Below are 26,317 nucleotides of genomic sequence, written 5' to 3'. Positions count from 1 at the left end.
AAGACGGCAAATAGCTCATAACTTGGTAATTTTCTGGACTCCTCGTTGTGACTATGTCCTCGATTTGGGTTGGATGGACAAGTATGACACAACAATGTGAAGGAAAACTCTCAAGACCAACATCAGAAAACCTAAATTATTATGAAATAGCATAACACGAATACATGAAGAAATTCCACTAATACGCGTCATTCAATTCATAGCATTATTGGAGGGACATACTGATTATATCTTGTACAATATAAAACTAAATTTTAATATGTCTTCGAAACAAGCTTGGACGGATTGAGAAGAAGGTGAATTCAAAGACACACTGCTGTAAACGATGCCTTTTGTTGTGTATAGTCATGGGTTGACTTTAGACCTTTATGTTGGAGACAATTTTAAGTGTAAATTCCTCAAAACACTGAAAAATCCTGAGTATGAATGGACGTAATGTTGCTTTTAAAAGAAGGATGTGCAATCATACATACACGTTTTGCCTTTCAACATTCTAACAGATTACAACTATAACAGTCAAACTGATAACAGTAGATTCTGGGTGACAAGAATAAAAGCATACTAAATCCTTTTTGATGAAAACATAGTCAAAACGAAATCTTTAGTCAACTCTCAATAGATAATGATACTCTCTCTGTTAACAATAAACCATCAAGTTTTCCTTTACAGGAAGGAGTAGCTTTGGTTTGGTGTTGAGCTGCACCACTGGCCGATGCACTTGAGGACATCCAGGGGCGCCGTGCTTGGATCAATACCATGACATTTTCGTTTACTGGAAGGAGTAGCTGGGGTTTGGTGTTGAGCCGCACCACTGGCCGATGAACTTGAGGACGTCTTGGAGCTCTGTGCTGTGCGAGACCTGAAGTGAGAACAAAGAACAAAGGTTAGGTTTTGATAAAAGTATTTAATATTTTATTGTAACAACTGTCGATAGTGCATTCGTGAATGTCATGTCCACATGGTTTGGGGCTCTGGAGGGTAAACTACTGGTCGGATTTCTTTGAAGCTTGGTTTTTATTACTACTTAGCCATACTACATCCACCCGGTAAACTTTTGGATTGGAAATTGACTTCATCGACAAAGGATCATGTCAAGTGTTCAAAACGACATCTTACCTTTGTGGCCATGAGGAACTTATTCCACTCATCCTTGTTGGCGACTTTGCCGGGACGCTTGAACTCCAATTTGTTTCTCAACACTGGGTAGCCTGAAAATATCAAAAGGTCAAACATTTAAAGGAGGGCTAGAGACAGGAGCTAGCTTGTTTTCAAGTAACAAAATGGTCAGTGAGGGGCCTGGGTTGTGTTCAATTCAGCAATAATTATATTCCCAATTCAAGCATGAATAGTTACGATGGAAATAGGCATGACTGGTTAGGCAACTTTGTGGAACTTAACCGGACAAACCTGGTTCCTGCCTATAGCCTCCCTTTAAGTAATTTCTATAGTCTAATGTTAGGACACAACAAACCAGATTCCAAAGTCCTGAAACTTTTCACTCCTTGCCATTTGCGTCGGTCAACTTACCAGAAATCACACACGGCAGGGACCTAATGCCAGTGTTGGACGCCACAAGGGAGGCCTCATACGTGTCTCGCTCGTCTGAGGGAAGGATCTGCTCAACCTTTTGGTCCATTGAGACGGCCAATACCCACTCCTTGATGTCTTCATGTTCATGTTCCTGCAAAAAATTTGTCTTTGAGATATTAAGGGGGCAGCTTCAGGGTTGTAAAGGGGGAGGGATGTCCCTGGGCCTTGTTCACACCCAAAGTGGTTAACTTTAAACTATCAATTATCAACACTTTTTCAACATCAAACTGTCACCTTAAGTGTTTTCCAGTCCTATACATATCCAGCTGTCTTACCTGAAGATGTGCTTTCTCTGGTAGTGGTATCTCAAACGGTATGTCAGTATCCTGGAAGTCGCTGTGGTCGAGCATATCCAGGGAACCCTCGTCAATGGCCTCCACCAAGTCAAGGTAGCGATTCAAGAAGACGAACGCCATGTTTTCCCAGCCTATTGCCTGGAAAGACAAGTTGGAACATATTCAGAAGTGTAGGCAAGGGGGGTCGGAGGTACGAATGACCCTGCTCTTTTAGGGAAAAATCTTTGAATAGGACGGTGAAAATCACCAGTGCTGAAAAAAATCTTTGCCACTGCTAAAATCTATTCATTTTTGGAAAATGCATCTCCCTCGAGTAAATAACTTTACCTACACAACCTAAGGCGATGATATTCTTTAAAAGTTACTGATCATTTTACATTACATTTTGTCACAGAAATTTCACACTTTTTAATACCTCTCCAAAAATCATCATAGCCTTACCTTACACATTACGCCAGCTTCATAGAACGCCTTATCCGCCGGGATGATATCGGTATGACGGAGGCAGGCCACAGACAACTTGGTCGCCATACCCTCGAGAGACTTCTGTGCCTGGCATGCCGAGCGTGTGGCGTAGTAGTGCGCAACCAACATCATGTTCTCGAACTCTTCATGCTGGGGCGTGTTGGCATCGGACGACTTCACCATATTTTCACACTGGAAGAGAAAAGTACGAACATGCAATGAAAATGATATATAATCAAGAAAAACTTGCCTCCCAAGATAGTTTGAATGAGACCTTTGCTACCTTGGTATTACGTGATGTAGTCTTGCATAAAATGAAGTACTCAGTCACCAATTTCAATATTATAGGAAGCCAGCGAGAAAGAAATAGGCAGCTGAATTCTAATTAGTCACCATTTTTGATTAGTCACATTTTTTATTATTATATCTTACCAAGTCGTAGAGCATGTCTCTCAAATCTGCCCAGATTCTGTAGGACTCTGCCTTGTTGATGTTTTTCATGTTCAAGACTTCACTCACAATTCTTTTGTAGATGTTGAAATTCTAAAAGATAAACAGAGGTATATTTAGTCACGACATCCGAGTAAGAGAGTTAGTTATCCCATCACATCGGACACAATGACAGCCTTCTAACCTTTGCCAAGACGAGAAAACTACGGTGTTTTGGCCATGTTACGAGATTCAAGGGAACGCCAGCCAATACAATCTTGCAGGGAACCGTAGAGGGTAACCGCTGTCATGGTCGACCAAAGTCAATGTGGATGGATGATCTGAATGACTTGACTCGACTGGCCACCAGAGGCCTGATCTGCCCTGTTGAGGATCTAATTGTATGGTCCACATCACCAGACTCGACTTGACACCAGAGGCCTTATCTGCCCTGCTGAGGATATAATTGTATGGTGCACATCACCAATAGCTCAGGATCCCTTCTATGGCCGCATGGCTGCATGAAATGATGAAAATGGGGTTACCTCGTGTGTTATTAGCATCAAAAATGGTTGTTCAACATGCCCAATTTAAAATTGCTTTTAATTTTTGCCACAAATTTTATGTCCTCAACCTGCAGTCAAGTGCTTAGATGAAGAAAGAAAAGCATAGCTAAGTTTTTATACCTGTTGGTTGGCTGGGGCCCCGTGTTTGACATAGAGATCTAGCGCATCGTTAATCTTGTTGTCCTTGATGAGAGATGTAGCGTACAGGGCAACGTATTTATGAAGAACCTTGTAGTTCTGCTGCTCGGCCACCTCCAGGCACTTCTCCCATTGGCCTCGCTCGACGTACATGTCCAGCGCCGAGATGACGTCAACACCGACAAGCTGGAAGAAGAATTCGATGAAATAAACAAACACAAATCTCAATAACAATTGATCAGTGTTCATTTCAAAGTCAATGACAAAAATTTAAAATTTTTTCAAAAATGTTAAAAAACTTCTCCTTTTGAGGATAAATTTTCAACAGACATCAAGTTTGAGGGTAGAGGGTGGCGTCAAGGACTTTGACTCATACACCAAGGGCAGAGGGTTTGAACTCTGGTCTTGACGCCTCTTTGTCCTTCACAGGTCGAGCTCAGGTGTGCCATGAACTGATAGCTGCCACTGACAACCTTGAATATCACTGTGGACCATATGATAGTGACAATTGTTGTGAAGCACTTTGGGACAGACCCTGATCAGAGAAAGTCACGTTCTACAATTTAGGACATAAGGTCTGGAACCCGAAAAGAAGATTCCGCTTACCGCTTCTGCCTTCCCTTGGTTTCTGAGATAATCCTTATATTTATCATCAACATATTGTTCATATCTGAAATAAAGAGAAAGAGAAACACTTAAAAATTTTAAATTAACATAAACAGTAAACTCTTGCTAACAGTACTTCCACAAAGATTGGGAGCTTTCAAACATGTGGTCAATGGACTCCTTGGTAACGAGCTATCTAGCAGAATATGAATTCAATCGACCTCACCTTGGTTCAAGTTCCTTGGCGACTTTCTTTGCCTTGTTCCACTCCTCTCCATCCATGAACGCATCGATCGCTTCCTTGACCATATCAACGCTCAGGTAGAGTTCTGCAGCCTGAAAAGACAATTATATCAATTCAGAAAATACACCCTACAAGGACTAAGGCAAGTTTCCCGCTTAAGATCGCCAATCTTTTTTGAACGTTTTGACCAAAATCAATAGATTTTATGACTTTCTCTCGGAACTTCATTTTTAATTTCAGCAACAAATAAAGAATGTGAGGGGAATCACTTTTTAGAAACAGAAAACCTTGTTTCTTTTTATGACCTAACTGTCCTTTCCTGCAATTTTATTTTATACTCTGGGGACCCCCTAAAAGAAATATTTGCAGTAAAAGTATACAGATATCTAGTCACATGGGTACGTTTGTAACATAAACATGTCTCAAAAAAGAACAAGTAGTTTTTATATGCTGACTTACCGAATTATATCTCTTGATCTCGCAGAGGCGGGGCCCAACAACATGGATGACATCCACAGCCTTATCACCATCCAAGAACTTAATAGCCAGATCACCAGCTTTAACCCAGCACTTATCGAGTGAATTCATATCGGTCGTGTGGGTGCTTGTTATCTTTAAGTAGCAGTCAATAGCGCGAGGATATTCGCCGGATGACTCCCATTCCTTTGCCTGCTGGATGAGCGTGTCTGCTCCCTTTGTCGATTTCGTCGTCATCTCCCGGTCGTATTCGTCCTGAAGCTGCTGCAGTTTGTGGGGGATGTATTCCTTGCAGACGCGCAGAGCATCCTGCCACATTCCTGCATCCTAGAAATAAGCACAAAATTCATCAAATCATCATGCGAGGACATCATCAGGACTGTAATGCCTGGAGGGATAGCATCTTTGACAAAGAAATGTCACGTTACAGGAATGAGTGTATTAAGAATTACTTACCCTGTAGTACTTAATGGCCAGCTCTGGGCGCTGTGCCCGGAGAAGGAACGATTCAGCCTTCTGGAAATCCTTCAGTTCGAAGGCATATCTTGCCTGACCAACGAGGACGTCACTCACTGAGTCAGGATCATACTCTTCTGCAACACGTTGGGCCGAGTCCCAGTCTTGGTTGTGAACATACCTAGAAAAAAGTCGCAAAATGGAGAAATGACATCATACGAACAAGAGTTACAATACGAACTAGAGCAGTTTGTTCAAAATGAAATGGCCTTTGTACTGTATGAATCTTTGGTTGACAAGAGTCATTCTGGTCAAGAAACTTGCTACAATAGCTCATGGAAAATGCAGAATTTTTGACATTTGATCCACTGTGACCTTGAAATTTAGGTCAATCAAAATCACCGGTATCATGTCACGTATCAAAATGAGCATTGTTGACTGGTACCTTTGGATAGATTCACCTGTGCAAGCTAGACCAAGTGACCTTCACAGAGTCTCAAACCCACGGGGGGGGGGGGGGGGTGCAAAAGGAACTCCTTGAGCACTCGCCGTGATTTCAAGCAACCAGACCGCAGCGACTCCTGGTACTTTCACCCTGCCAGAACTTTCATGCAACAGAAACAAGGATGACAAATTTGGCTCGAAGCCTTTCAACGTACATGAGGACTGCTTCCTTTGGCCTGCTAGCTCCAATGAATTCCATCTCGGCCTCCTTGAACTTGCCCTCGTCTTCGAGGAACATGGCGTGTTTCAGATGGATCTCGGGTATCTTGTTCTTCATGGCCGTCTTGGCGAGGTCGAACGCAAACTCAAACGCACTGCGAATAGAAGTTGAAGAATCAGATAAAGGTATTATCATGTTCCAATTGGGCTCTTGAGTGCTAAAGTCTGGGCAGACCTCTTCAGAGTTTTAATTTAATTTCAAAGTTTCAACATAACTCGTCAGGAAGTATTTTGATTAAGACCTGTTTTCGTGTACATTTTTCAAGGAAAACAGAGAAGGCATGCTGGGACACACTACATGCGGAAGTGCATTTTTTAACAGGTCGGAACCACTGATCCCATTGAGAGGAGTTGTCTGTCTTTTGTTTCTGCAGTGTCCTATGACCGGACTTACCAATTTTCTGTGGCGTAATCAATGGCAGCCTCAAGGAGACCAAACTTGGACAGCAGTTTGACGGCGGAGTCTCCACCCAGGCTTTTGGCCCAGAGGTAGGCCACTTGTTTAGCTGCATTAGGGCCCCCATGGCTCTTGGCGACCTGAGGAAAGAGATATTTCAATAAGTTTAGGAAATTTACTGACAGCTTTTCCCATCCATTTATTCTATTTTTGTCTTATCCTTGGGGAAAAAACTATTGCAGTCCTGTTAACTCTTGCCCGTAGACTGCGATATTGCGATGCACTTTTCTTCCTACGTACCCTGTAAGATTCATCCCACATGTCAGACGTCCTGTACATGTTGACCGCTCCCTTCCAATCCTTCGCCTCCAGGTAATGATGCTCGGCCTGGCGGAGGTTGCCCTCGGCCTCGATCTCCTTGGCCAAGTGGAGATGGGTGTCCTGTATCAGATCTTTGTGGTGAAGTTTTACGAGGCGGATCATGTCCGAGTAGAGCTTCTCCTTCTTGTACATGGTGATGGCCAGGTCAGGCTCGTCAACAGCGACGTATAGTCTGAAATAAAAATTTTGGAGGAATTGATTTAAATATTTTTTCAATAGGATGATCTGAGTTGAAGTTTTCGTGGTCGCAAGATGACATTTCAACATCATATCACAGGCGATGATGTCAATAACTCCGTCTCGTCACAGCACAATTTGGTGCGTTGGAGACAAAGCTCACAATGCTAAAACACACAATGATTCATTGGACCAATTTGAGATTAGCCAATAAAATCTAAGTTCATGAAATGTAAGTTCTCATTTCACACAACTGTTCTGTCCTTGCACTGAACACTACTGTGCTTTCATAGAAACCAAGGAACACGCTACGCTACACCTTATTACAAGCCAGTTGAAAGTACCAAGCCGCACTGGCTAAGCTTCGAACCCACAACCCTCTGATTACAAGTTGGATGCCTCGCCACTGTGCCCATGCTCTTCTCCAATTCAGACAGTTGATGATATTTCTCTCAAGATTGTCAAAAAAGTTTTTCTCAAGTTACCTTTCGGCCTCCTTGTATTTTCCCTGCGACTCGAGCTGCTGTGCCTGGGAGATATACATGGTAGCCACGTCCTCAGCCTTCATGCAGGATGAGGCAAGTCGGTGCGCATCCTCCCACTTTCCAGCCGAGTTGTACATCGTGATTGCCTCAGTGGCCAAGCCAGCTTCGACATAATATTTCTCCGCTCTCTGAAAAGATGTGGTCAACTTTAGTTTAGTTTAGGAGATAATCCAGAATAGGACACATGGAATGAATATTTTGTTAAATTGTGTGTGTGAGTGTCTCTTCAAGCAAATTTGGACGTCAAATGTAGCCTCAGTTACTCCATACACATAATCAGATATTAAATTACAATCCATTAACTGACACTAATTGGCTTTGGGAGTATCTCCACCATTTGTAGCAGTCCCTTAACAAAATATTAACAGTGGACGGGAGGTTACACCCAGTTTGAATATTAAACCTGGATGTAAAATATCTGCAAAAGAAACCGACCTACCTCATAGTCACCGACAGTTGCGTAGTGTACAGCAATCTTCTTGTAATACTTGGCAGACATGCTCGAGTCCTGCATCTCAAGAATCTGTACTGCCTTGCTCCACTGTCGTGAGTTGATGGCAGCTTCTACGGCCTTCAGGGTCGAGCCGGCCTCGATGAAATGATTGATGGCAGCGTCTAGTTGTTTCTGCGAGACCAAGTGATCGCCCCACTCCTCTTCTAGCTTGACGACGTCGCTAGGGAAAGCGTGACGGGCTAGCTCGACAGCCTTTCTGTAGCAGCGGCCCTTGCGATAGCACTCCATGGCCTTGGAGGAGTTCCTGATCTTCTCGTACAAGTCGCCAGCCTGGGATACGGAACAGTTGAAAAAGTTTCAATATTTATGACATAATGACCTGACTGGGTATCAATAGGGTACTGCCGCTGCCATATGGTGCTGACTGTCAGTGGGTATTGCACTGTGTGATAGATATTTTACTAGTTTTGACGTCACTTGGCCGTCATGACATACTATTTTGATGCATAACCTAAGCGCCGACTAATCTGGATTCTATATCTCCTTTAGATAATGTGAAAAGTAAAGTGACTTGGCAAAGGTCACACGACTTACCCTCTCATGGAACTCTCCCTTCAGTAATGCTGAGGCAATGCGAGTGATCAGGTCAGAGCTGGACATCAGGTCCTGAAAGAAGTTTTGAGAAATTCAATATTATTTTGATAAATTTGAGGAGAAAAAACCCCTAGAAATTGGTTTGAAATTTGGAAAGGCAGGAGAAGGGCACGGCGAAATGAGAAAAAGGGCTGGGTAAGCACCCTTGTGTGAAGAAAACGCTATTCTTAAAAAAAGCATGGAGCACTTTTAGAGGGTAGGGTGCTGCGCCCTTCTATTTTCATCTCGAAGAAACATGAACAAATATAAAATATGTCTTGTAGCAAAAGACGGCTGTACCTCTCTACTTGTAGCAAGTCGTGCCGCCCTGGCAGGTAGCCCAGCCTTCAGGTACAAGTTGATGGCCGCCATGTAGTCACCGTCCCTCTCCTTGACCTCGCCCGCCTTCTCCTCCTGCCCGGTCTCCATCAGCCACTGGTAGTAGGTACGTCGCAGATTCTCTAGCTCGGGGTGGCCCTTGGCTTCGGCGACGTCGATGGCCTCGTCCCACTTGTGCATCTCCTGGTACATTTCCATTGCCTCGTCAATGTTGTTCTGAAAAACACCAAAATAAGATCGACATCAAGAAGATGAATGATTATAACTGAAACTGTTTAGGTCCACTTTGTCACTTCTGACCAGGGAAACTGTAAATCTGGAAAAACTTGTGGCCAATTTATTCGGCAGTTTCGTGCAATTACAACATAACGATTTCAAGTCAAGAGCATGTGAGCTAACTTTACTCATTATTGGCTCTTAAGAAAATATTTACGGGAGTTGTATTGTAGGAGGAAACCAGGCAACCCAGGAGAAATCACCAACCCTGATAGCGAGTGTGAGACAACTTACCCTCTCCAAGTATATCCCCTCAGCAGATTTGAACTGCTTGTCCAAGATGGCCATACGAGCGCGGACCTTGTAGTGGTTGAAGCCATCACCTCCAGATATCTTGGCTGCCTCTTCGGCCTGTTTGTTTGTCTCTCTGAGATAGCGAGCCTTGGCCACGTCTCCCAGGGCAGCAAAACACCTGCAAGATTAAAGGAAAAGATACTTACGAAAAAATGATCTCTTTAAAAAGACAGCTTGCCAAAATGACTGCCAATACGAGGGCAACACAGATTGTCCCAAAGAGTCAAGCGTTGTCAAAATCTTGGATTAACTGTATTTTTGACTGAACAACACGTTTTTAGGGATTATCTACAAACAATCCCAAGTCTTTGAAGGATTCATGCACGATGAATAGAAGATCAAATTTACCTTTCAGCGATGGGTAGTTGTCTCGCCTCGAGTGACAGTTTACTAAGCGTCCTCCACATGGCTTCCGTCTCCGGTGACATCTCCAGGGTCTCCAAGAAAGCGACAGCTCGTGCGAAATCTCCATCGTCGATGGCCGTACCGAACTCTATGAGGCCTTCATCAAGGGTGTACGAGACGGTCTGGACCCCTTCATTCACGATCACATCCGTTTTACCTTCGTTTCTCTCAATGCCGACAACTTCACCCTAAAAGCAAGATTTAGCAAGAAGTTTAATTTTTGTAACTGAGTGCTCATGACAGACAACTTTTGAAAATGGTGAATTTATCTGCAGTTGTGCATCGGAAATTCGCAGTGGTCATGTAATGAAGAAAGCATACCACAGCCCTTGTTTTCGGGCAATACGAATTTTCCTGATTCTTGAATGTGATATCACCGATAGTCTCCAGCTTTAGACGATATCACATTCCTTGGGAAAGGAAAGTCATTGGCATCATTTACTTATAAAGAGTAGCAAAGTTCAAACGAATGTCTGAATTCTCCAAAAGCATGTCAACTCACCTTCATTGGGAACATGGTGACCCTCTCCGGCGCATCGATGTTATACCAGACGCAGAGATTGTCCCTGTTTTGTGCCACCACGACATCACTGCCGGGAATCCACTGAACGTAGGTGCAGTAGTTCAGAATCGTCGTCCTGTTCTCTGTCTGTATGTCATACAGATGGAGGCGGAGGCGTTTGTCTCTGAACAACATCTTTCCGCCAGTTTCGTTGAGTTCGAGCCAGTCGATCTTGGAGTCGTGGCTGATCTGGCCGAGATTGAGGCCACTCACGAGATCAACTTGAGAAGAAAAGAAATACTTGGTTAAAACAGAGATAAAGATTAAAATACCATGTTTCAAAACGGGAGAGTGGCATAGTGGTTACAGCACTGGGCTATTAAAGTGGTTGTGGGTTAGACACTGGAAGGTTCACTGCTGTTTTATCTCAATGTCCTTGAGCTAGACACCTAACCCTACACTCCTTCCCATGACCCAGGATTATAAATGGCTACCAGGCTTTCCTGGAATGCCAGCTAGCGATGGACAAGAATCCTATCCAGCTAAGCGCTACTCCTTGGCACTGTAATGCTACGACGTGATGTTGTAGAAAACAAGAATTGGAAGGGTTTTTTCGACTTACTTATGGCGATTGTCTTGAGATCGATGAGATAAGCCATCTTTTTGTTCTGGTCGACACCGCGCTGTTTCCTCTCATTCAGTCGCACACTGTGAAATAGAGAGAAATTACGGATAAGCCGTGAGGCAAGGAGCACGTTGCATTGCTATTAAATCTAAGGCAGACAAAAGTCGCTATGTCTTTTTTTACACAAAATAATAGAGGCCTATTGACTTAGACTTCAGCAAAAATTGCTATAGTGAAATTTCCATTCTCCAATCTGGCAAGCAGATTGAATAATACTCTCTTTGCCAACACAGATTCTCACTGGTATCTTCTCACACTTGTGATGTACTCCATGAATCGTGTCGTAGAAAGTCAAGAAAGGCTGCCTGTGTTGGCAGTCATCGAACGACATCACCAATATATATTGTTCTGGGACTTGCTGGAGTCTATGAAATTTCTTACCACGCTTTAGCTGCAGTTGAAATCGACTTACCTAATGAGGTGGGGGTTAGTGTACTCCGAACGCACAGATCCAAGGATTTCATTGGAACCATATTCCACCAATGAGAGTTCACCAGCATTGAAGATGATGCACACCTGCAAATGGGAATATTCAAGATGAATAAAAAGATTTCCGATCAAAACGACCTGAATTTGATATTTAGTTGTGCAGGGATCAAAGTTCACTTCCTGAAAATTCTTTTTGTTAGCACGAACCAAATATCAGGTCAGGACATCGACTTTTGGGTCGCACATACGTTCTCATTTTGCTTGTACCAAATAAGATGGAACTTCATGTGCTGTTATGGGATAAAAGACACTGAGAAACAATGAAAATATCACACAAATACTTACATTTTCGTACTCAAAGTTGAAGGTCTCATTCCCTCCAGACCCCTGCCACGGCACTTCACTCAGCTTATTCTCCTGCAGGTCACCGAGCATAAGGGTATCCGACGTGTGGGCGACAAGGAAACGATCCTCTCCCTTGATCTTAACCTCGTCAATCTCGTACCCGTAGTACGACTTCAAAACTACGCGCGTCCCACTTGCGAGATTCTTCACAATGACTTGACTCAGACCGACGTAAGTCATCTCAAATTTGTTCTTGTAGATGGCTCGTTTCAGGCAGCAGTCGAACAGCTCCACACCTCCGCAAAGGGTCCCCTGGAATGTAGGAAGGAAATTAGCATACAGGTTTTGTTACTTTCTATCTCATTTCTAGGTTTTACCGGGTTGAGGCCTACCCCACTTAAAAATCATTTAGTGACCAAAATCTGACCATAAACTTATCATTTTATATCTTTGGATGAAACAGCGATAGTTATATCTCGGGAGCGCAAACAAATAGCTTACAGCAACGAGTCTAGATCCATCCTTCTTCCACGCCAATGCAGTAATGGTGTACAGATTTGGGATGTCCTTGGACTTCCCCTCGTCCCAGCAACTCTTCCTTGGGCTCCAGTTCAATACTCGTAATCTGAAGAATTGATAGAACCTTCTGGTTAAAACAAGATTCTCAAAAGAAAGTCGTTTTAAACTACAGAGAAACCTCTCTTAGCAGACAACTCTCTATAAAGGACACCCTCTCTAAAACGGACACTAGATTTGGCCCCCAATAAGTTGTTTCCATTCAGTTTGACTTCTCTAGTCAGGACACCTCTCTAGTAAGGACATCACTTGTCAGTCAGTACTGCAGTTATATGCCTTAGGTTGGTCAAGTAATTCTGTCTCAAGCTGAGAAAAGCAGCACAGAATTTTACACGTTTTAACATAATTCTTCTCCTTGTCCTGCCAATGGTTTGGATGACTAGTCAACTTCTGTCCAACAACTAGACCATCTCCGAATTTTATCTGCAGGGAAACAGATGATAGGATTGTGCTTTTCACCACAGGGCAAGTTACTAAACATGCTAAACATAATGCACGGCAGAGACGTACCTGTCAAAACTTCCAAGGACAACAGACTGTCCACTTGGACTGCAAACAGCTGTCGTAAACTCATGCTCATCCTCATCACGGCTGTAATCAAACTGCTGAAGAACGCGTCCCTCTCGACTGTAGCCGTATATCCGCTTGTCACAACCGGCAGCAACGATCGAGTTGGTCGCCCAGGCGAGGGCGTATGGTGGGCAAGGATGAGTGCAGACTTTCCCCTGGGAATCACCAGACCCTTCGTCGTCGAAGAAATATCTCACAATAGCCCCGTTGGCATGACCAGAAAGGAATCCTTTCCCGGACGGATTTGGTGCGAGTGATACACAGTAGGAGTCAGCACTGTACAAAGTGGACGATTTGTTGGTCTTGATGTTGGCAGCCCTCACCTAAAGAAGATAACATTACTATCATCACAGTTGTGGAAACACATTATTGAGAGAAAACGTGTGATATGTCTTTAGTGGTAAAATTTGAAAAGCCCTGGACCGTAGGGGAGCATCCATTAAGTACGTACGCACTGTCTATGAAATCCGTACACTGTGCGTACAGGGGGGAGGGGGGGTTAATGGTCTTGCGTACGTACGCAACCCAAGAACCATTTTTTGAACAAATAAAAAATAAATATTATCATAATAATCTTCTCTTTATTCTTATTTGGATAATCATACTTGTTTTTCACAAGATGTGTGAACTCATACGCTTCTGGGTTCGGATGTTACCTGACTACAATGTTTTAGCAATACCCGCGCCGTTTAATTTCCCGGTAATGCGTGTCGCCGTCGGAGAAAAATTGCGCAGTCGACTTGCCAATACGACGCCAATCCGATTGTGGCGCCACAATATAGCAAAATCAGGTACTATGTCTGTTCGTCTGCTAGGGAATTCAAGGTTCTAATAGCGTACGCTCGTACAGGGGGGAGGGGGGTATGAGGCAATGCGTACAAGGTGCATACAGGGGGGGAGGGGGGGTCTTAAAATTGGCATTTTCGTGCTATGTACTTAATGGACGCTCCCTAGCCCCAAAAAACAGGCACCTTACCTTCCCATCAGCTAAACCAACAACAATGGCACCATCACCTGGCCACACCAGACAGGTCACAGCACTCTGGAGGACAAACTTGTTGCAGATGGATTTCTTATCACCCCTGAAAAAAAATTTAAAGAACTTATTTTTCTTTAGCGTTCAAAAGTTCAGGAAATGTGTCAAATGGCATACTTATTTCATTGATGACCATTAATTTTCATTTTGACAACTTTAAACTTTACTGGATGCTACTAGATACTGGTGGTAGACACTGTTTAGGATGACCATCCATAGCTGACCAGTTTCATACTAACCACTCGTCCCCTATTTTGTAAACAAACACAATGTTGTCTGTCTGTCCAACGGCTACTTTGGAAGAATCGGGTGAAAAAGCCAGGCCTTTCACTGTGTAACTCTTCTTTCCATACTTAAATGAGAAAATGGAATTTTATATGTCTGACAAATACTTTCCATGTGACACTCAGCAGAGTTTTATTCTAACCATGATATTATTATTGAACAGAAAAGCATTTCCTCAGACAAATTCAGCAAAAAATTACCCATATTCACTCAGTAATCTTTGAAATCTAGCTTCCGTGGTGTGATACCTGGTATTTGGTGAAATTTTTTTGAGGAGCAATGCTCAACCTCAGGTACGAACCACCAAGGAGGAACACTCAATGAGGGAATTATAAATTTTTCAGGGCTTGTTCAATTAGCATACCTTAGCGTCTGCAGGTTTTGTTGAGAACTTATCTCGTTTCTCGCCATGCTCATCATAAAGCAGCACCACTCGGTCTGCTGTACAGACAGCCAGCTTCCCATTGTTAGCCGACCAGGCCATGGCTGTGATTTTATTTGCACCATCCTGAAAAGACAAAATATCGAGATGATGGTAATTCAGAGAGAAGCGAGGACAATCCTAACTAAAGATAACGCTGATCATACATGGTATCACGCCAGTCGCCACATGATGCAGCCACTACCTTCTGCTTGATGACGCCATCTTACAGGACAGATTTCTTCGCATAAAGTCATAGCTAGGGGCCTGCTAAAAGCTGATCACAAACTAAAACCAACTATACATTCTGTCTACACTACACTTGGCATGTACATTTGCACTGGTGACTTTGGACTTCAGTAAACTTTTCCACCTACCTGCGGTGCTAGCAGCGTTTTCATATGCTTCAGCTGCATAGTTTTAGGTACATGTGTTCTCTGATATATGAACTTTATGACCAATCACAATTTTTTTCAAAATCTCCTTTTTCAATCATGAAAAAAGGCTTTTTACAGCCACCACAAATCTCCAAACGTCAAAAATGGAATGGAATGTTTACCGGTATATTTTCTCGTACAGTTCCCGTAGTGACTTGTGGTGACGTCATGATCTTCAAAGTCAGGCGGAGTTGTACACAACTAACATGTGGATGTTTATTTTTAGCACTATACATTGTATACCAGTACTTGAGCAGGTACTTGAGGTGGGCGGATCAGTTAACTGGGGTAGTAGGACATGAATACACAAATACCCTATCATTGACTGATAAAGCATTCGATATATCGACCTACGCAGGCCTGCCCAACTCACTCAGTTTATATATACATGTTTAGAATGAATAGGCTAGGAGGAGTGTGATCCATGAGATAGAGAGTTTGCACAGAAACCAGAAACACTGATCCAACAAAAAGTTCTCTAAAACTAAGGTAGCTTTCTCATTATTTATTTTGTCTGTTAATTTTGGTCAGAATAGAATCAGACCACCGCATAGGCCTGACTACTTCCACAGGTAGGTGCATGGCCTGCCCAGGGGGCACTCCCATAGAAAGGGCCGGCAAAGGGTGGTTATTTCTATCAAAACAAGCTAGATTACCCCTCAAATGAGAAAGATGAGTAGCTTGTGACGGACTCTTCCTCTGGATGTTTAAGTAGTCGAGAATATTCCCTAACGATTATAACACATCCAAGTGCACTGCTAATGCTGATGTAGTGTTCCTTTCACTAAGGACTAATCATAAAATCTCTTGTTCAGATGGTGCAAGGGTCAAGAAGGCCTCGTATTTCAAATTGACATGAATGAGGCATCACGTTTTCCTCCTGTTTTCCCTTTCTCTTTGCAGACTGATCCAATGTTCCACTTCACTCGGGCACTGGAATCATGAGCGAATCACCACAGGTCCAGTCCCCCAGGACCAAGGCCAAAGGCGCCAGTGTTCTCATCTCGGACACAGAGACATGGGAGAAACACAAAAAATTCACTGTAAGTTCAGATTCAAAGAAGTTCAAAGGAATTATGATTCTTCACTGTCTTTAATTAGACCTGGGGACAGAATAAGGTGACCATCTTTAGTACAGCCACGTTGCATCCTTAAGCCTACCTCAAGGGGATGAACATATGGCAGAATCCAGAAGGTGCCAGTGCAACACATCAGATCATACACCAGAAAAGCTGTCCAGTCTGGGACACCGAGAGGCTGGCCACATTGCCATAAGGTGCATCAATAGAGATAAAGCTCTGGGGATCAAGGGAGGAGCAAGAGACGGCAGCCAGGTGAATTGGAGACCGGCCAGAGATATGACTGTCGAAAGAAAACCAACAAGTATCCCAGTACTTTCCACTTTTCAATCTTGAGTGTGGTGTGCTAAATGATTATTTATTCTATGTTATGTTCTACACTCTGTTATCTATTCTATTCAATTCTATTTTGCAGGTGTATAAAGTTGTAGTGCAGCAATTTGGCAAGGCTTGGTTCATCTTTAGGCGATACAATGAGTTCCATGTACTCTATGATAAGGTATGGGCTGTCCTTAATAGAGCGGTGTCCTGATTAGAGAGGTCGAATGGCAACAACTAATTTGGGACCAAAACTAGTGTCCTTTATAGAGAGGGTGTCCTTAATAGAGAGCTGTCTGCTAAGGGAGGTTCTACTGTACTTGTTATCTGGATCTGAGCGCCTAGTAAGTTTCACTTTGATTTGACTGGGTGTGGATTGAATGTGCTTGGTGTGACATTTTACTCCTTCCTATTTTCAGTTAAAAAAGACGTTTCCACACGCTCATCTTAAGTTACCTGGGAAGAAGTTGTTTGGGAACATGGATCCCGAGTTCATCAAGCAACGACGAGAGGGTCTTCATGAATTCATTCAAAAGCTGTTAGATAGCGAAGAGATATGCAAAGTGTAAGTAGAGATTTGAAATAACCTTGTAATCCAAAGGCCTCAGGTTGATTGAAGCCTCAGCTGGACCTGGGTGTTTTTCCTCTATTACCCGGTACACATGGTTTGATTTTTGGTATGCGGATATTTCAGATGTGATCATTTCTCTGTCATCTTTCAGTCCAGAGGTGCGTGTCTTCCTCAGTCTTGACAATCCTAGAAATGTGGATGATGATGACAACAGCCTTGAAGATACAGGAGACATGGTGAGTTCCGAAGGTCACATTTTGTTTTGAAGTGTCAAGGTCACAGTTTGGTTGCTAGTTCAAAGGTCACATTTTTGTTTTGAAATGTCAAGGTCACATTTTGTTTGCTAGTTCAAGGTTTCATTTTGTTTAGAGATGCAAGGTCACATTTTGATTTTAAGTTGATGGTCACATATGTTTTGGAAATTCAAAATCACGTTCTGTTTTTAAGTTGATACGTTCTGTTTTATTTGAAAGTTAAGTGACATTCCTTTGTTATGGTTTGGTGATATATTTCTTTTGCTCTGTAAGTTTTGTTAAAAGTAAGGATAGACCAGGATGGGTAGAACATACAAGGCTAAAAAATCGGAATTAATGTCCAACAAATCCTGGTTCGTTTCTTACAGGTGATAGATGACCCAGTCAATCTTGGTCCAACTGAGCAAGTGTCGTAAGTACTTCCATGAAGTGTATAGTGCGCCCCGAGACTATTTTAGCACAAATGTCTCTCACGTGACATCTGATGTGCATTTCAACACACGTGGTCAAAACCAACTTCAGCAGTCTACAACTACAGCCAAGCTATCCAGCCTCTAGTCATACTTATATTTTCCAAAACATCTTGAATGGAATAATTCTTTCTGTGCTTTTGAAATTTAAACGTGCTCCTTTGACTCTATGTTTCAGCGTTCGTCCAAGTGACTTTAATTTCCGGAAAGTAATCGGAAAGGGAAGTTTTGGCAAGGCAAGTAAAACTAGACAGCGTTTACACAAATGGACCCTCCTTGAGCAAGATACTCAACCCTAAATAGCTTTGTTCTTTGAATAAGACGGAAAAAAGCAAAGCTCCTCATATGAACCTCTCGGTGTCTTTGCTTGGGTAAGCAAAAGACCTCACCAAGTTAAAAACATGAGCAACAATGGACTCTACCTCTGGCTAATGTCCGAGTCACTATGCCTGTAAACCTAATTGATGCCTAACCGTAGTAGCAGTCAAAAAAACTCATCTTGCCTTGGAGGAGGAATACTCCCTGGAGAATGTTGCCTCCAGTGGCAGAGCAAATATCAAGGAGAAATATGGTGTGGACCAGTCACCACAGCCGGTCTGTAGACACAAAGCAAAGAAATTACTTAGAGATAGTGCAGCGTGATATCAATCGTTGAACAAGCTTGATTATTTTGTATTAATCATGGGGGACTTCTCAACTTTCCAGGTTTTCCTTGCCACGCAAAAGAGTGACGAGAGGGTATTTGCTGTCAAAGTTCTCCAGAAGAAGGCCATATTGAAACGTAACGAAGTGAAACACATCATGGCGGAGAGAAACGTGTTGCTCAAGAACCTTAAACATCCATTCCTTGTCGGCTTACATTATTCATTCCAGACGCCCGATAAGCTGTATTTTGTATTGGATTATGTTAATGGTGGAGAGGTAGGCATTGGCCAATCGTAAAAAGTTGTAATCTAATTTGAAAATTGCCAATTGCGGAAATATGAATTTCAGAATTGCTGTTTTGTAGACAGATTTATAAACATTATAAATACCAAGTTTAAGCAAATTCGTATGCATCTGAACATTGCGTCTCTGTGCTTCCATCTATGTCAATTACAAGCTTGTTTGTGAAGCCCATTTTTAATGTGGACCCAATCTATGCATTTTGAATGTTATTCGGATAAAAAGTTAAAGGTTAAGGCTACTTCACATCCTGTGGGTCCTTTGCTATTTGCTTTTGAAGTTTTTGTTTCAAGGCTAAGTAAAGTGACACCATTGTTTTTAATTCCAGCTGTTCTTCCACTTGCAAAGAGAACGATACTTCCCAGAATCCCGTGCCAAGTTCTACGCAGCTGAAATCGCCAGTGCCATTGGTTATCTTCATAACCAGGATATCATCTACCGGTAAGGGGACGGAGGCCTCTTTGTAATCCTTAAAATGCCCTACAGAGGAGCAATTTTCATTGCCATGACCTGCATTCACGATCGGTTGCAGTGCATGGTCGTTGTTGGTACCTGCAACAAGAACCGGTGATCGTTGCAACCAGTGATCAATATCAGACCCAGCAATTGTCGGTTTTAGTTGCAGACGAGTAATCTTTTTATCACTCATTGCTGCGATAATTGTTGCTAACTTTGCTTTGCAGTGACTTGAAGCCGGAAAACATTCTACTCGATTCACAGGTAAGAAAAGCCTCTCGCTGCAGAAGCAATTTCACACGCATGCCATGATCTGCAAACCCAAAATTAGATTTAAGAAATTTTCATCATGCCCGGTACCATGTAGGCTGTTAGATTTTATCTTTGTGTACTCATTTTTAATCAAAACATGATCAAATTCGAGAAACGAAATAAAATCCAGAGTACAGAATATTACCAAATGAACTATTCTTTCTCAAAGAATCCAAGTGTTTTCAAAATAGTTGTGAAAAATCTGTATTCTAACCACATTTTCATCAAGTCATTCATGCTTTGCCACGCCATCCATTGAAATCAGCAGTTAACACAATGCCAATGATGGAGTCTCTTCATTTGTCCAAAACAACCGGGGTTGCAGTTGGCACATGGTGAGACGAGGCCTTGTTCAACCACAGTTGTATCTGGCAGTGAAAGGCTTAAATTGCATTGCAATCAGCTAGGCACCTTGCACCATGCCATCTGTCACTCATGGTATGGTTGGCAACAGCAGGGCCTACCCTAGTTGTAGGTACCTGATCCAGGAACTTCAAAGGCATATTTTTACAAGTTAAAATCTCTTTCACTTTACAATTTGCAAAATATTTGATTCGATTATTAGCATGGCTTACAAAATTTTTACCATTGCAGGGCCATGTTGTTCTGACTGATTTCGGGTTGTGCAAAGAAGGCATAGAAAAGATGGGAACAACTTCAACATTCTGTGGAACGCCAGAGGTTAGTAAATTGTAGATCTTCAAGAGCTAAAATGTCAATGGAATTATCATCATTATATTGAAGGGCCAAACAGTCCATGGGATGTCCTGATTTTTCATCCCAAAATCGCCTGACGGAGCTTTTGATCACCCAAATAATATCCTACAATTTGCTCCTTTCCCCTGAGAAGAGGCCATCTTGGTAAATTGGAAGGCCAACCTGATTCTCAGCAAGCTTGGGAATAGATTCTCCAGGGTGAGATTAAAACTTGTCTTTATTTCAGTACCTGGCTCCTGAAGTTCTTAGGAAGCAGCCGTATGACCGAACCGTTGACTGGTGGTGCTTGGGTGCAGTTTTGTACGAGATGATGTATGGATTGGTGAGTTAAAGCTGACTAGTCAAATAGACTCTCCCGAGTAAGGAATGAGCCAAAAGCTCGGAGAGTTAACTTTTTTATCCGAATTCGAGATTTTGACTTGGTAAGGTTGGAAACTGACTCACAGGTGTTATTCTCTAAGTTACTGTCTTCATCCATCTTTTTCAGCCTCCATTTTACAGTCGCGACACTGCTGAAATGTACGACAACATTCTTTACAAACCTCTCCGCCTTAGGACCAATGTCTCACTGCAGGGAAGGAACATTCTAGAGGGGGTAAGTACTCGTTAAAGGCCTACGCTGTTCCTTGAAAATTCGAAATTTGGTATCAAATTTTCAATTGCGTGAATAGGAACTGAAGATGAATTTCAACATCGACCTCCTGATTATGAAACTGATTCTAACTTACATGTACATGGACCTATTTTGGAAATTTAAAGGAATTTAATGGATGAGAATTTAGCCGTCTTTATTTTTTATTTCAGCTTCTGCAGAAAGAGAAAGAGTATCGCCTCGGTGCCGCGCACGACTTTGATGACATCAGAGGTCATGTGTTCTTCAGTAGCATCAACTGGACTGACCTGGATACAAGGAAGATTCAGCCTCCATACAATCCCAATGTGGTGAGTTTGACCCCCTGAACTCTTGAGTCTTTGAACAGGACGGGTTTCCTCCCATTTTGCAGTACAATCGCCAAATATTGTTTATGGAGCTTATAATGTCCTTGTTGACGCTCAGCTCTCAACTAAATATTTTTTTAAAGACTGAGCTCGGTGAAACTGTTTCTATCTCGAGTTGTTGATATTAATTGATGCCTTAACTTTTTCCAGCAAGACCCTATGGACCTGAAACACTTCGACAGAGAATTCGTCAGAGAGCCTGTCCCAGGTAAGTGTTCTGAATGCTGTAGAATTTGCAAAATCAGAGCGACTTTTCTGAGACCCCATGTTTTCAATAAATAATGACAATGAACAGACAGTAGGGATTGTGTTTCCTGCTTGAGAACCATAGGAAGATGTTCTCATAGTATCGTACATAATGCAGTGCATTACCGTATTGTGCATTAGGAAGCTGCATGTTCCTGGATGAGTCGTTGTGAGTCTGGTTGCCCTTAATAGAGAGTTTCCGAGAGTGTCCTGCAAAGTCAGGTTTCATCATACTTTCTGATTGTGGCAACTTTACCACTCCTGACCATGGAACTTTATAACAAGAGGGACATACTAAGATACAGCATTTTCTTTATTTTTCAGCGTCGGTTGGCAAGACGGTTGATAGCAACAAGATGGTTAGTGCTAGCGTGCTGGAAGCAGACGACGCATTTGAGGGGTTCTCTTACGTGCCGCCGTCCGAGGATGCATTTGAATATAATAGCTAGTTGATTTGATTGGCTCTCTGTAAATAGATTCAAGGGGCTTGTCTGTATTTTCCCGTTCAAAGTGCGTAGGCCATATTTTGTTAAAGCAGGAGTGTCTGAAGATAATAAGACATGTAAGTTCTTGAAGCGCTTTATGATAAACTATGTTCTCAAAGTGCTTAACATTTACTCCTGTTCTGTCCTGAAACATTTCAATAGAACCCAGATGGACTGCTCAGTCCAAGCTGCAACGCGGGTTGAGCATTTTCAACTGGTACACGGAGCATTTATACACCTTGGTGGAGTAAGGCATGTGAGTAAAGCGACCTGCCAAGAGTCTCTTGCCAACAGTGGAGATTGAACCAGGGACCACTAGTCAGACACCAGAGCCACTCTGCCACCGTTGCTGTAAAATGCTGTGTCAGCACTTTTGATCTTTACAAATTTCCAAGACATTAACGGTGTAAAGTTCATTAGTGCTGACCTGGCATATCTTGAGACACTCTGCCTTTAATTTCTTTGATAACAAACACGTCGTCGTCATTATAAAACAACAAAATGCATAAACTTATGGTTCTGATCAAGTCATCAGAGAAGCAGGCCTCTTATACACCATACACACACCATTTAGGTGTGTACATCGAGTGTCTGCAGTTGTTGTTTTTTCCATATCTTGTATTCCTGAGTTACAAGTGAGGCCTAATAGATAAGTGTGTAGCCCGTGCCTATAAATTGTTTTAATGATTATTGTACTACCGTGAATCTAGACCAATGTACCATATCGGAGCATTCCTGATTTTAGATAATATGACACATTCCTTCCGGACAAAAATATTTGCTGTAAATCTGAATGTTTTTATTGCTAAACCCTTTTGCTGCTGCTATTTTTTTGGTTTATTGACCATTTTCAGCTAAATCATAAAAGAGTTGTATTTTGATTTTAAGTCAGGCTTCTTGCATGAACAATTTTTGGATATTAAAAAAGAAAGTTTTATTTCAGTACTTCTTATCTTACAAAAATTGGGGGAGTGGCAAAATCAGTGAATTTTAAACGGAACCTAGAGGCATGAGCTTGTTAGGTCAGATTTAGGTACATGAAGTCACCGATAGGGGTCTCTCACACCACCAAGTATTCATGTTTGTACATGGAGTATATCTTTTGCTCAATTGAACATGACCTTGTTCCCTAACTCTGCATAGGCATCTTGACCCTCAAGCTTTGGATCCACTCCGCCGACCTGGACTTTGTCACACCAGTGAGGGGAGGTAACGAACGGAATACCTCTGATGGTGCAGAATGTGAATAGGAGTCACCTGATGACACTGATTTGACCTCCGAGCTCTTGCCTATGGTCCCCCTTTGAGTTTCATTCATTTTATACTATCAACAAAAACAGCCAAAAAAAATGCAAACCTATTATATGGATATTTTCAGTGTGTATGTGTTTCCAAGGGAAATTCCATGGTTTGCAATATTTCTGTTATACATGAAGTATATAGCCATTGCATGAATTGTATTTTTCTTGATTATGTAAATATCTATTCAATTCTTGCCCAGTGATGTAAACGGGTGGTTGTGATTCACTTGTATCTATCATTTTATCATTTATTGGGAATATGGCAAAACAGAATATGGCCATATGCAAGAGATTATTAGTTAATTGATAATTAGATTGAATTTTTTTTGCCATAATCACCTCATTCACCCGTAAATAAAACAGAGTGTGAAATGTTAAATTTTGACCTGTCACAGCGAAACCAGGTGCATGTGGCTCTTAGCTTGACACGTTGAGACGGACTGGGTGTTCATTTCACTGTTGAATACTTTTTGTGAAATCTGAGTACATGAATTTTATCTCCTGGTGTCATTCAGGCACATCTTCGTTTTGCTGTGACGGGTCACAAAATTGGTGAATTTTTATATTGTTTTGTACAAGGGAAAGTTTGAATTCATACCAAAGATTATTTTTAATTGATGATTGAGTCAGTATTTGAATGAATGTTCGATGAAATGTCAAATGTGACAAAAAACGCCAGTCTGCGTGGTCGCCCAAGATGCATGTGACTAGAATCAGTCATTGCTACGACATGCAAAAGATTTTTAAAAAGTTTGATTTTGTCGCTCGTTGCACTGATGATGATTTTTTTCACTGAGATCCGATTGACAATTTCATGAAATTGTTTAATTCTCTATAGTCCATTGGTAAATGTTTAGCCTGCATTATTTGGGCTCTGGAGCGCAAAGAACTGGTTGAATATTTTTCAAGCAAGGATCATTAAAAACCCTACTCAAAGACAACTCACCAGTAGTTTATGCTTATGAACTCCAGACCATGCACATTGATTTGAGGCAAAAAGTGCTATTACACGAAATTAAAAAATTCCAGAGGTACTGTCCTACCCCATCTCTGGAATTTATTAATTTCTTGTAATTAGCACTTTTTGTCTCAAATTCCTGTGAGACCACACAGACAACACATTTACAAATGGATGTTAAATCAAAAACTGCTGAAAGTCCTTATAGGGCTTTGTACAATTTGATTATTTGTTCTAAAACATTAGAGGGATGTTATATGTGCTCGTTTGTATACTGGTATACTGGTAATTTAGGTATTTTGTTAGATAATGATATATATATTTGCAATAAATCAAATCATGATGGTGTCTAATAACGAATTGTTTGGTCGTTATCTTCACAGGATTCCGAATGTTGGATAATTCAATGCATGGTTACAGTTACGTCACTGGTTTGCAAAGCAATAAGGCTGGAGTTTCAATGCATGGTTACAGTTACGTCACTGGTTTGCAAAGCAATAAAGCTTGAGTTTAATACAGTTACACCTGTGGTGTGCAAGGCAATGAGGCTTGAGAGCAAATATGGGGGAGTCAAAATCGATATTGGCAACGGGGTTTGACTCGCCTGATCACATTATTATTAAACCAGCAGCTCAGTCTTCACATTGATTCATCCAGTTGTGATTATATTCACATGGCAAGGACACTGTTATGTCTCCAAAGGGATGAGAGTTGTTGTGGCAGTGTTATAATTTGGGTGAAGACAACAGGCATTCGGGGATGCCACCGGTTGTGACAATATAAATAATTGGGTGAAGACACCAAGGACTCGGTCTCTGAAAGAATGTGAATGGTTGTGACAATATTAACAAGACACCAGGTACTCAGCCTCTTAAGGGATGAGATTGGTTGTGACAGTGTCAGCAATTGGGTAAAGACACCAGGCACTCGGTCTCCAAGAGTATGTGACCGGTTGTGACAATATCAACAAGACAAGGACACCATTCAGTCTCCAAAGGGATGAGATTGGTTGTGAAAGTATAAAAAATTGGGTGATGACACCAGGCACACGGTCTCCAAAAGTATGTGACTGGTTGTGACAATATTAACAAGACACCAGGCACTCATGCGACAATATTAACATGACACCAGGCACTCAGCCTCTAAAGGACAGTTAGGTGGGGACGGATATTCCGTCTCCATAGGGAGTCAGTTAAATGTGATAACAATAACATTTGGCTAAGGAGGTCTCCATTGGGACTGGGAAGGAAAGTGAGGTGAGGACAGCAGAAATTCAGTCTCCATCAGTCAGTTAGTTGTGATAACAATAACATCCAAGGACGTCTCCATTGGAACTGGTTGCGACAGTGAGGCAATATGAATAAAGACCAGCAAATGCTTTTTTCTAAAACTCCACGTACATTTACACTAGTCGTTTCTGTACAAAATTTAAGTAAAAGCATTTGTTAGTTTTTATTCATATCACCCCTTGTCTCCATAGGGATCGAGTATGACAATTAAGTTTTCTTCTTGGTGTTCGGCATCATTTTATGGCTATATTACAAAACCAGGCCTATGACTCCATAAAGCTTGCAGTCGTATCTTGCGTCTGCCTTTATCCCGAGAGATCTGATGTACCTTTCGGCCATGTAGACAGTCTCTTGGTGTCCCAGAGTGGGCAGTTCAGTAGCACATGGTCTGGTATCTGATATGGTGCGTTGCACAGGCACCTTCCGGACTCAGTTATGTTCAACTTCTCAAGGTGGGCTTGAATTCCGCAGTGGCCTGTCCGAGGACGAAATATGGTGATCGCCTCTCTTCTAGATGTCCATGTCAGGAGGGTGTTGTTTCTAAAGTTCACCCTTATTTCTTGCCAGGTGTTTTGTGGGCCTGTTTTAGAAGCGTCTTCACTTCCCTGTATTGAATGGTACTTGATTCTTCCTGATGTTGTTGGCTTCCACTCTGGCAAGTAGCTGTGTCGTTTCCTGGATTGCCACAGTTGACAGGGATCCATTGATTCATGACTCGGTGAAAACACTAGATATTTCAG

General features: G+C 42.1%; 2 protein-coding genes across 2 annotated transcripts; one reads left to right on the top strand and one right to left on the bottom strand.

Moving 5' to 3' along the window:
* Positions 1-122: 122 nt before the first annotated feature.
* On the bottom strand, positions 123-15,308 carry LOC135486530 (intraflagellar transport protein 172 homolog). Its single transcript, XM_064769381.1, has 30 exons — positions 15,118-15,308; positions 14,684-14,827; positions 14,274-14,386; positions 13,975-14,080; positions 12,939-13,321; positions 12,354-12,477; positions 11,853-12,164; positions 11,491-11,594; positions 11,016-11,101; positions 10,394-10,674; positions 9,835-10,079; positions 9,427-9,604; positions 8,878-9,132; positions 8,539-8,610; positions 7,930-8,274; positions 7,431-7,618; positions 6,688-6,940; positions 6,385-6,527; positions 5,927-6,085; positions 5,268-5,448; positions 4,794-5,138; positions 4,317-4,426; positions 4,091-4,154; positions 3,467-3,670; positions 2,784-2,894; positions 2,328-2,543; positions 1,866-2,024; positions 1,528-1,681; positions 1,117-1,208; positions 123-859 (listed from the first exon to the last, which is right to left on the bottom strand). Exons 1-30 carry the CDS (start codon positions 15,154-15,156, stop codon positions 770-772), a joined length of 5,256 nt encoding a protein of 1,751 aa, XP_064625451.1. The 5' UTR covers positions 15,157-15,308; the 3' UTR covers positions 123-769.
* Positions 15,309-15,476: 168 nt separating this feature from the next.
* LOC135486528 (serine/threonine-protein kinase Sgk1-like) lies at positions 15,477-24,636 on the top strand. Its single transcript, XM_064769379.1, has 16 exons — positions 15,477-15,666; positions 16,081-16,220; positions 16,672-16,755; positions 16,994-17,139; positions 17,297-17,381; positions 17,768-17,811; positions 18,048-18,105; positions 18,575-18,790; positions 19,143-19,255; positions 19,498-19,534; positions 20,177-20,263; positions 20,526-20,621; positions 20,787-20,894; positions 21,104-21,241; positions 21,449-21,506; positions 21,869-24,636. The coding sequence occupies exons 2-16, from the start codon at positions 16,119-16,121 to the stop codon at positions 21,991-21,993; spliced, it is 1,497 nt and encodes a 498-aa protein (XP_064625449.1). The 5' UTR covers positions 15,477-15,666; positions 16,081-16,118; the 3' UTR covers positions 21,994-24,636.
* Positions 24,637-26,317: the final 1,681 nt, after the last annotated feature.

This window comes from Lineus longissimus, chromosome 4, assembly GCF_910592395.1.
Source record: "Lineus longissimus chromosome 4, tnLinLong1.2, whole genome shotgun sequence".
NCBI classification, from domain to species: domain Eukaryota; kingdom Metazoa; phylum Nemertea; class Pilidiophora; order Heteronemertea; family Lineidae; genus Lineus; species Lineus longissimus.
This window is presented reverse-complemented; position numbering and strand designations above follow the sequence as displayed.

Bases quoted from the DNA above. Each gene is read 5' to 3' on its own strand.
- LOC135486528 (XM_064769379.1), top strand. From the start codon at position 16,119: ATGAGCGAATCACCACAGGTCCAGTCCCCCAGGACCAAGGCCAAAGGC. The intron at 18,791-19,142 runs GTAGGCATTGGC...TTTTAATTCCAG, and splicing joins ATTATGTTAATGGTGGAGAG to CTGTTCTTCCACTTGCAAAG. The intron at 21,242-21,448 runs GTGAGTTTGACC...AACTTTTTCCAG, and splicing joins CTCCATACAATCCCAATGTG to CAAGACCCTATGGACCTGAA.
- LOC135486530 (XM_064769381.1), bottom strand. From the start codon at position 15,156: ATGCAGCTGAAGCATATGAAAACGCTGCTAGCACCGCAG. The intron at 12,478-12,938 runs GTACGTCTCTGC...TCAATTCTTCAG, and splicing joins GTCCTTGGAAGTTTTGACAG to ATTACGAGTATTGAACTGGA. The intron at 12,165-12,353 runs GTAAGCTATTTG...CCTACATTCCAG, and splicing joins ATGGATCTAGACTCGTTGCT to GGGACCCTTTGCGGAGGTGT.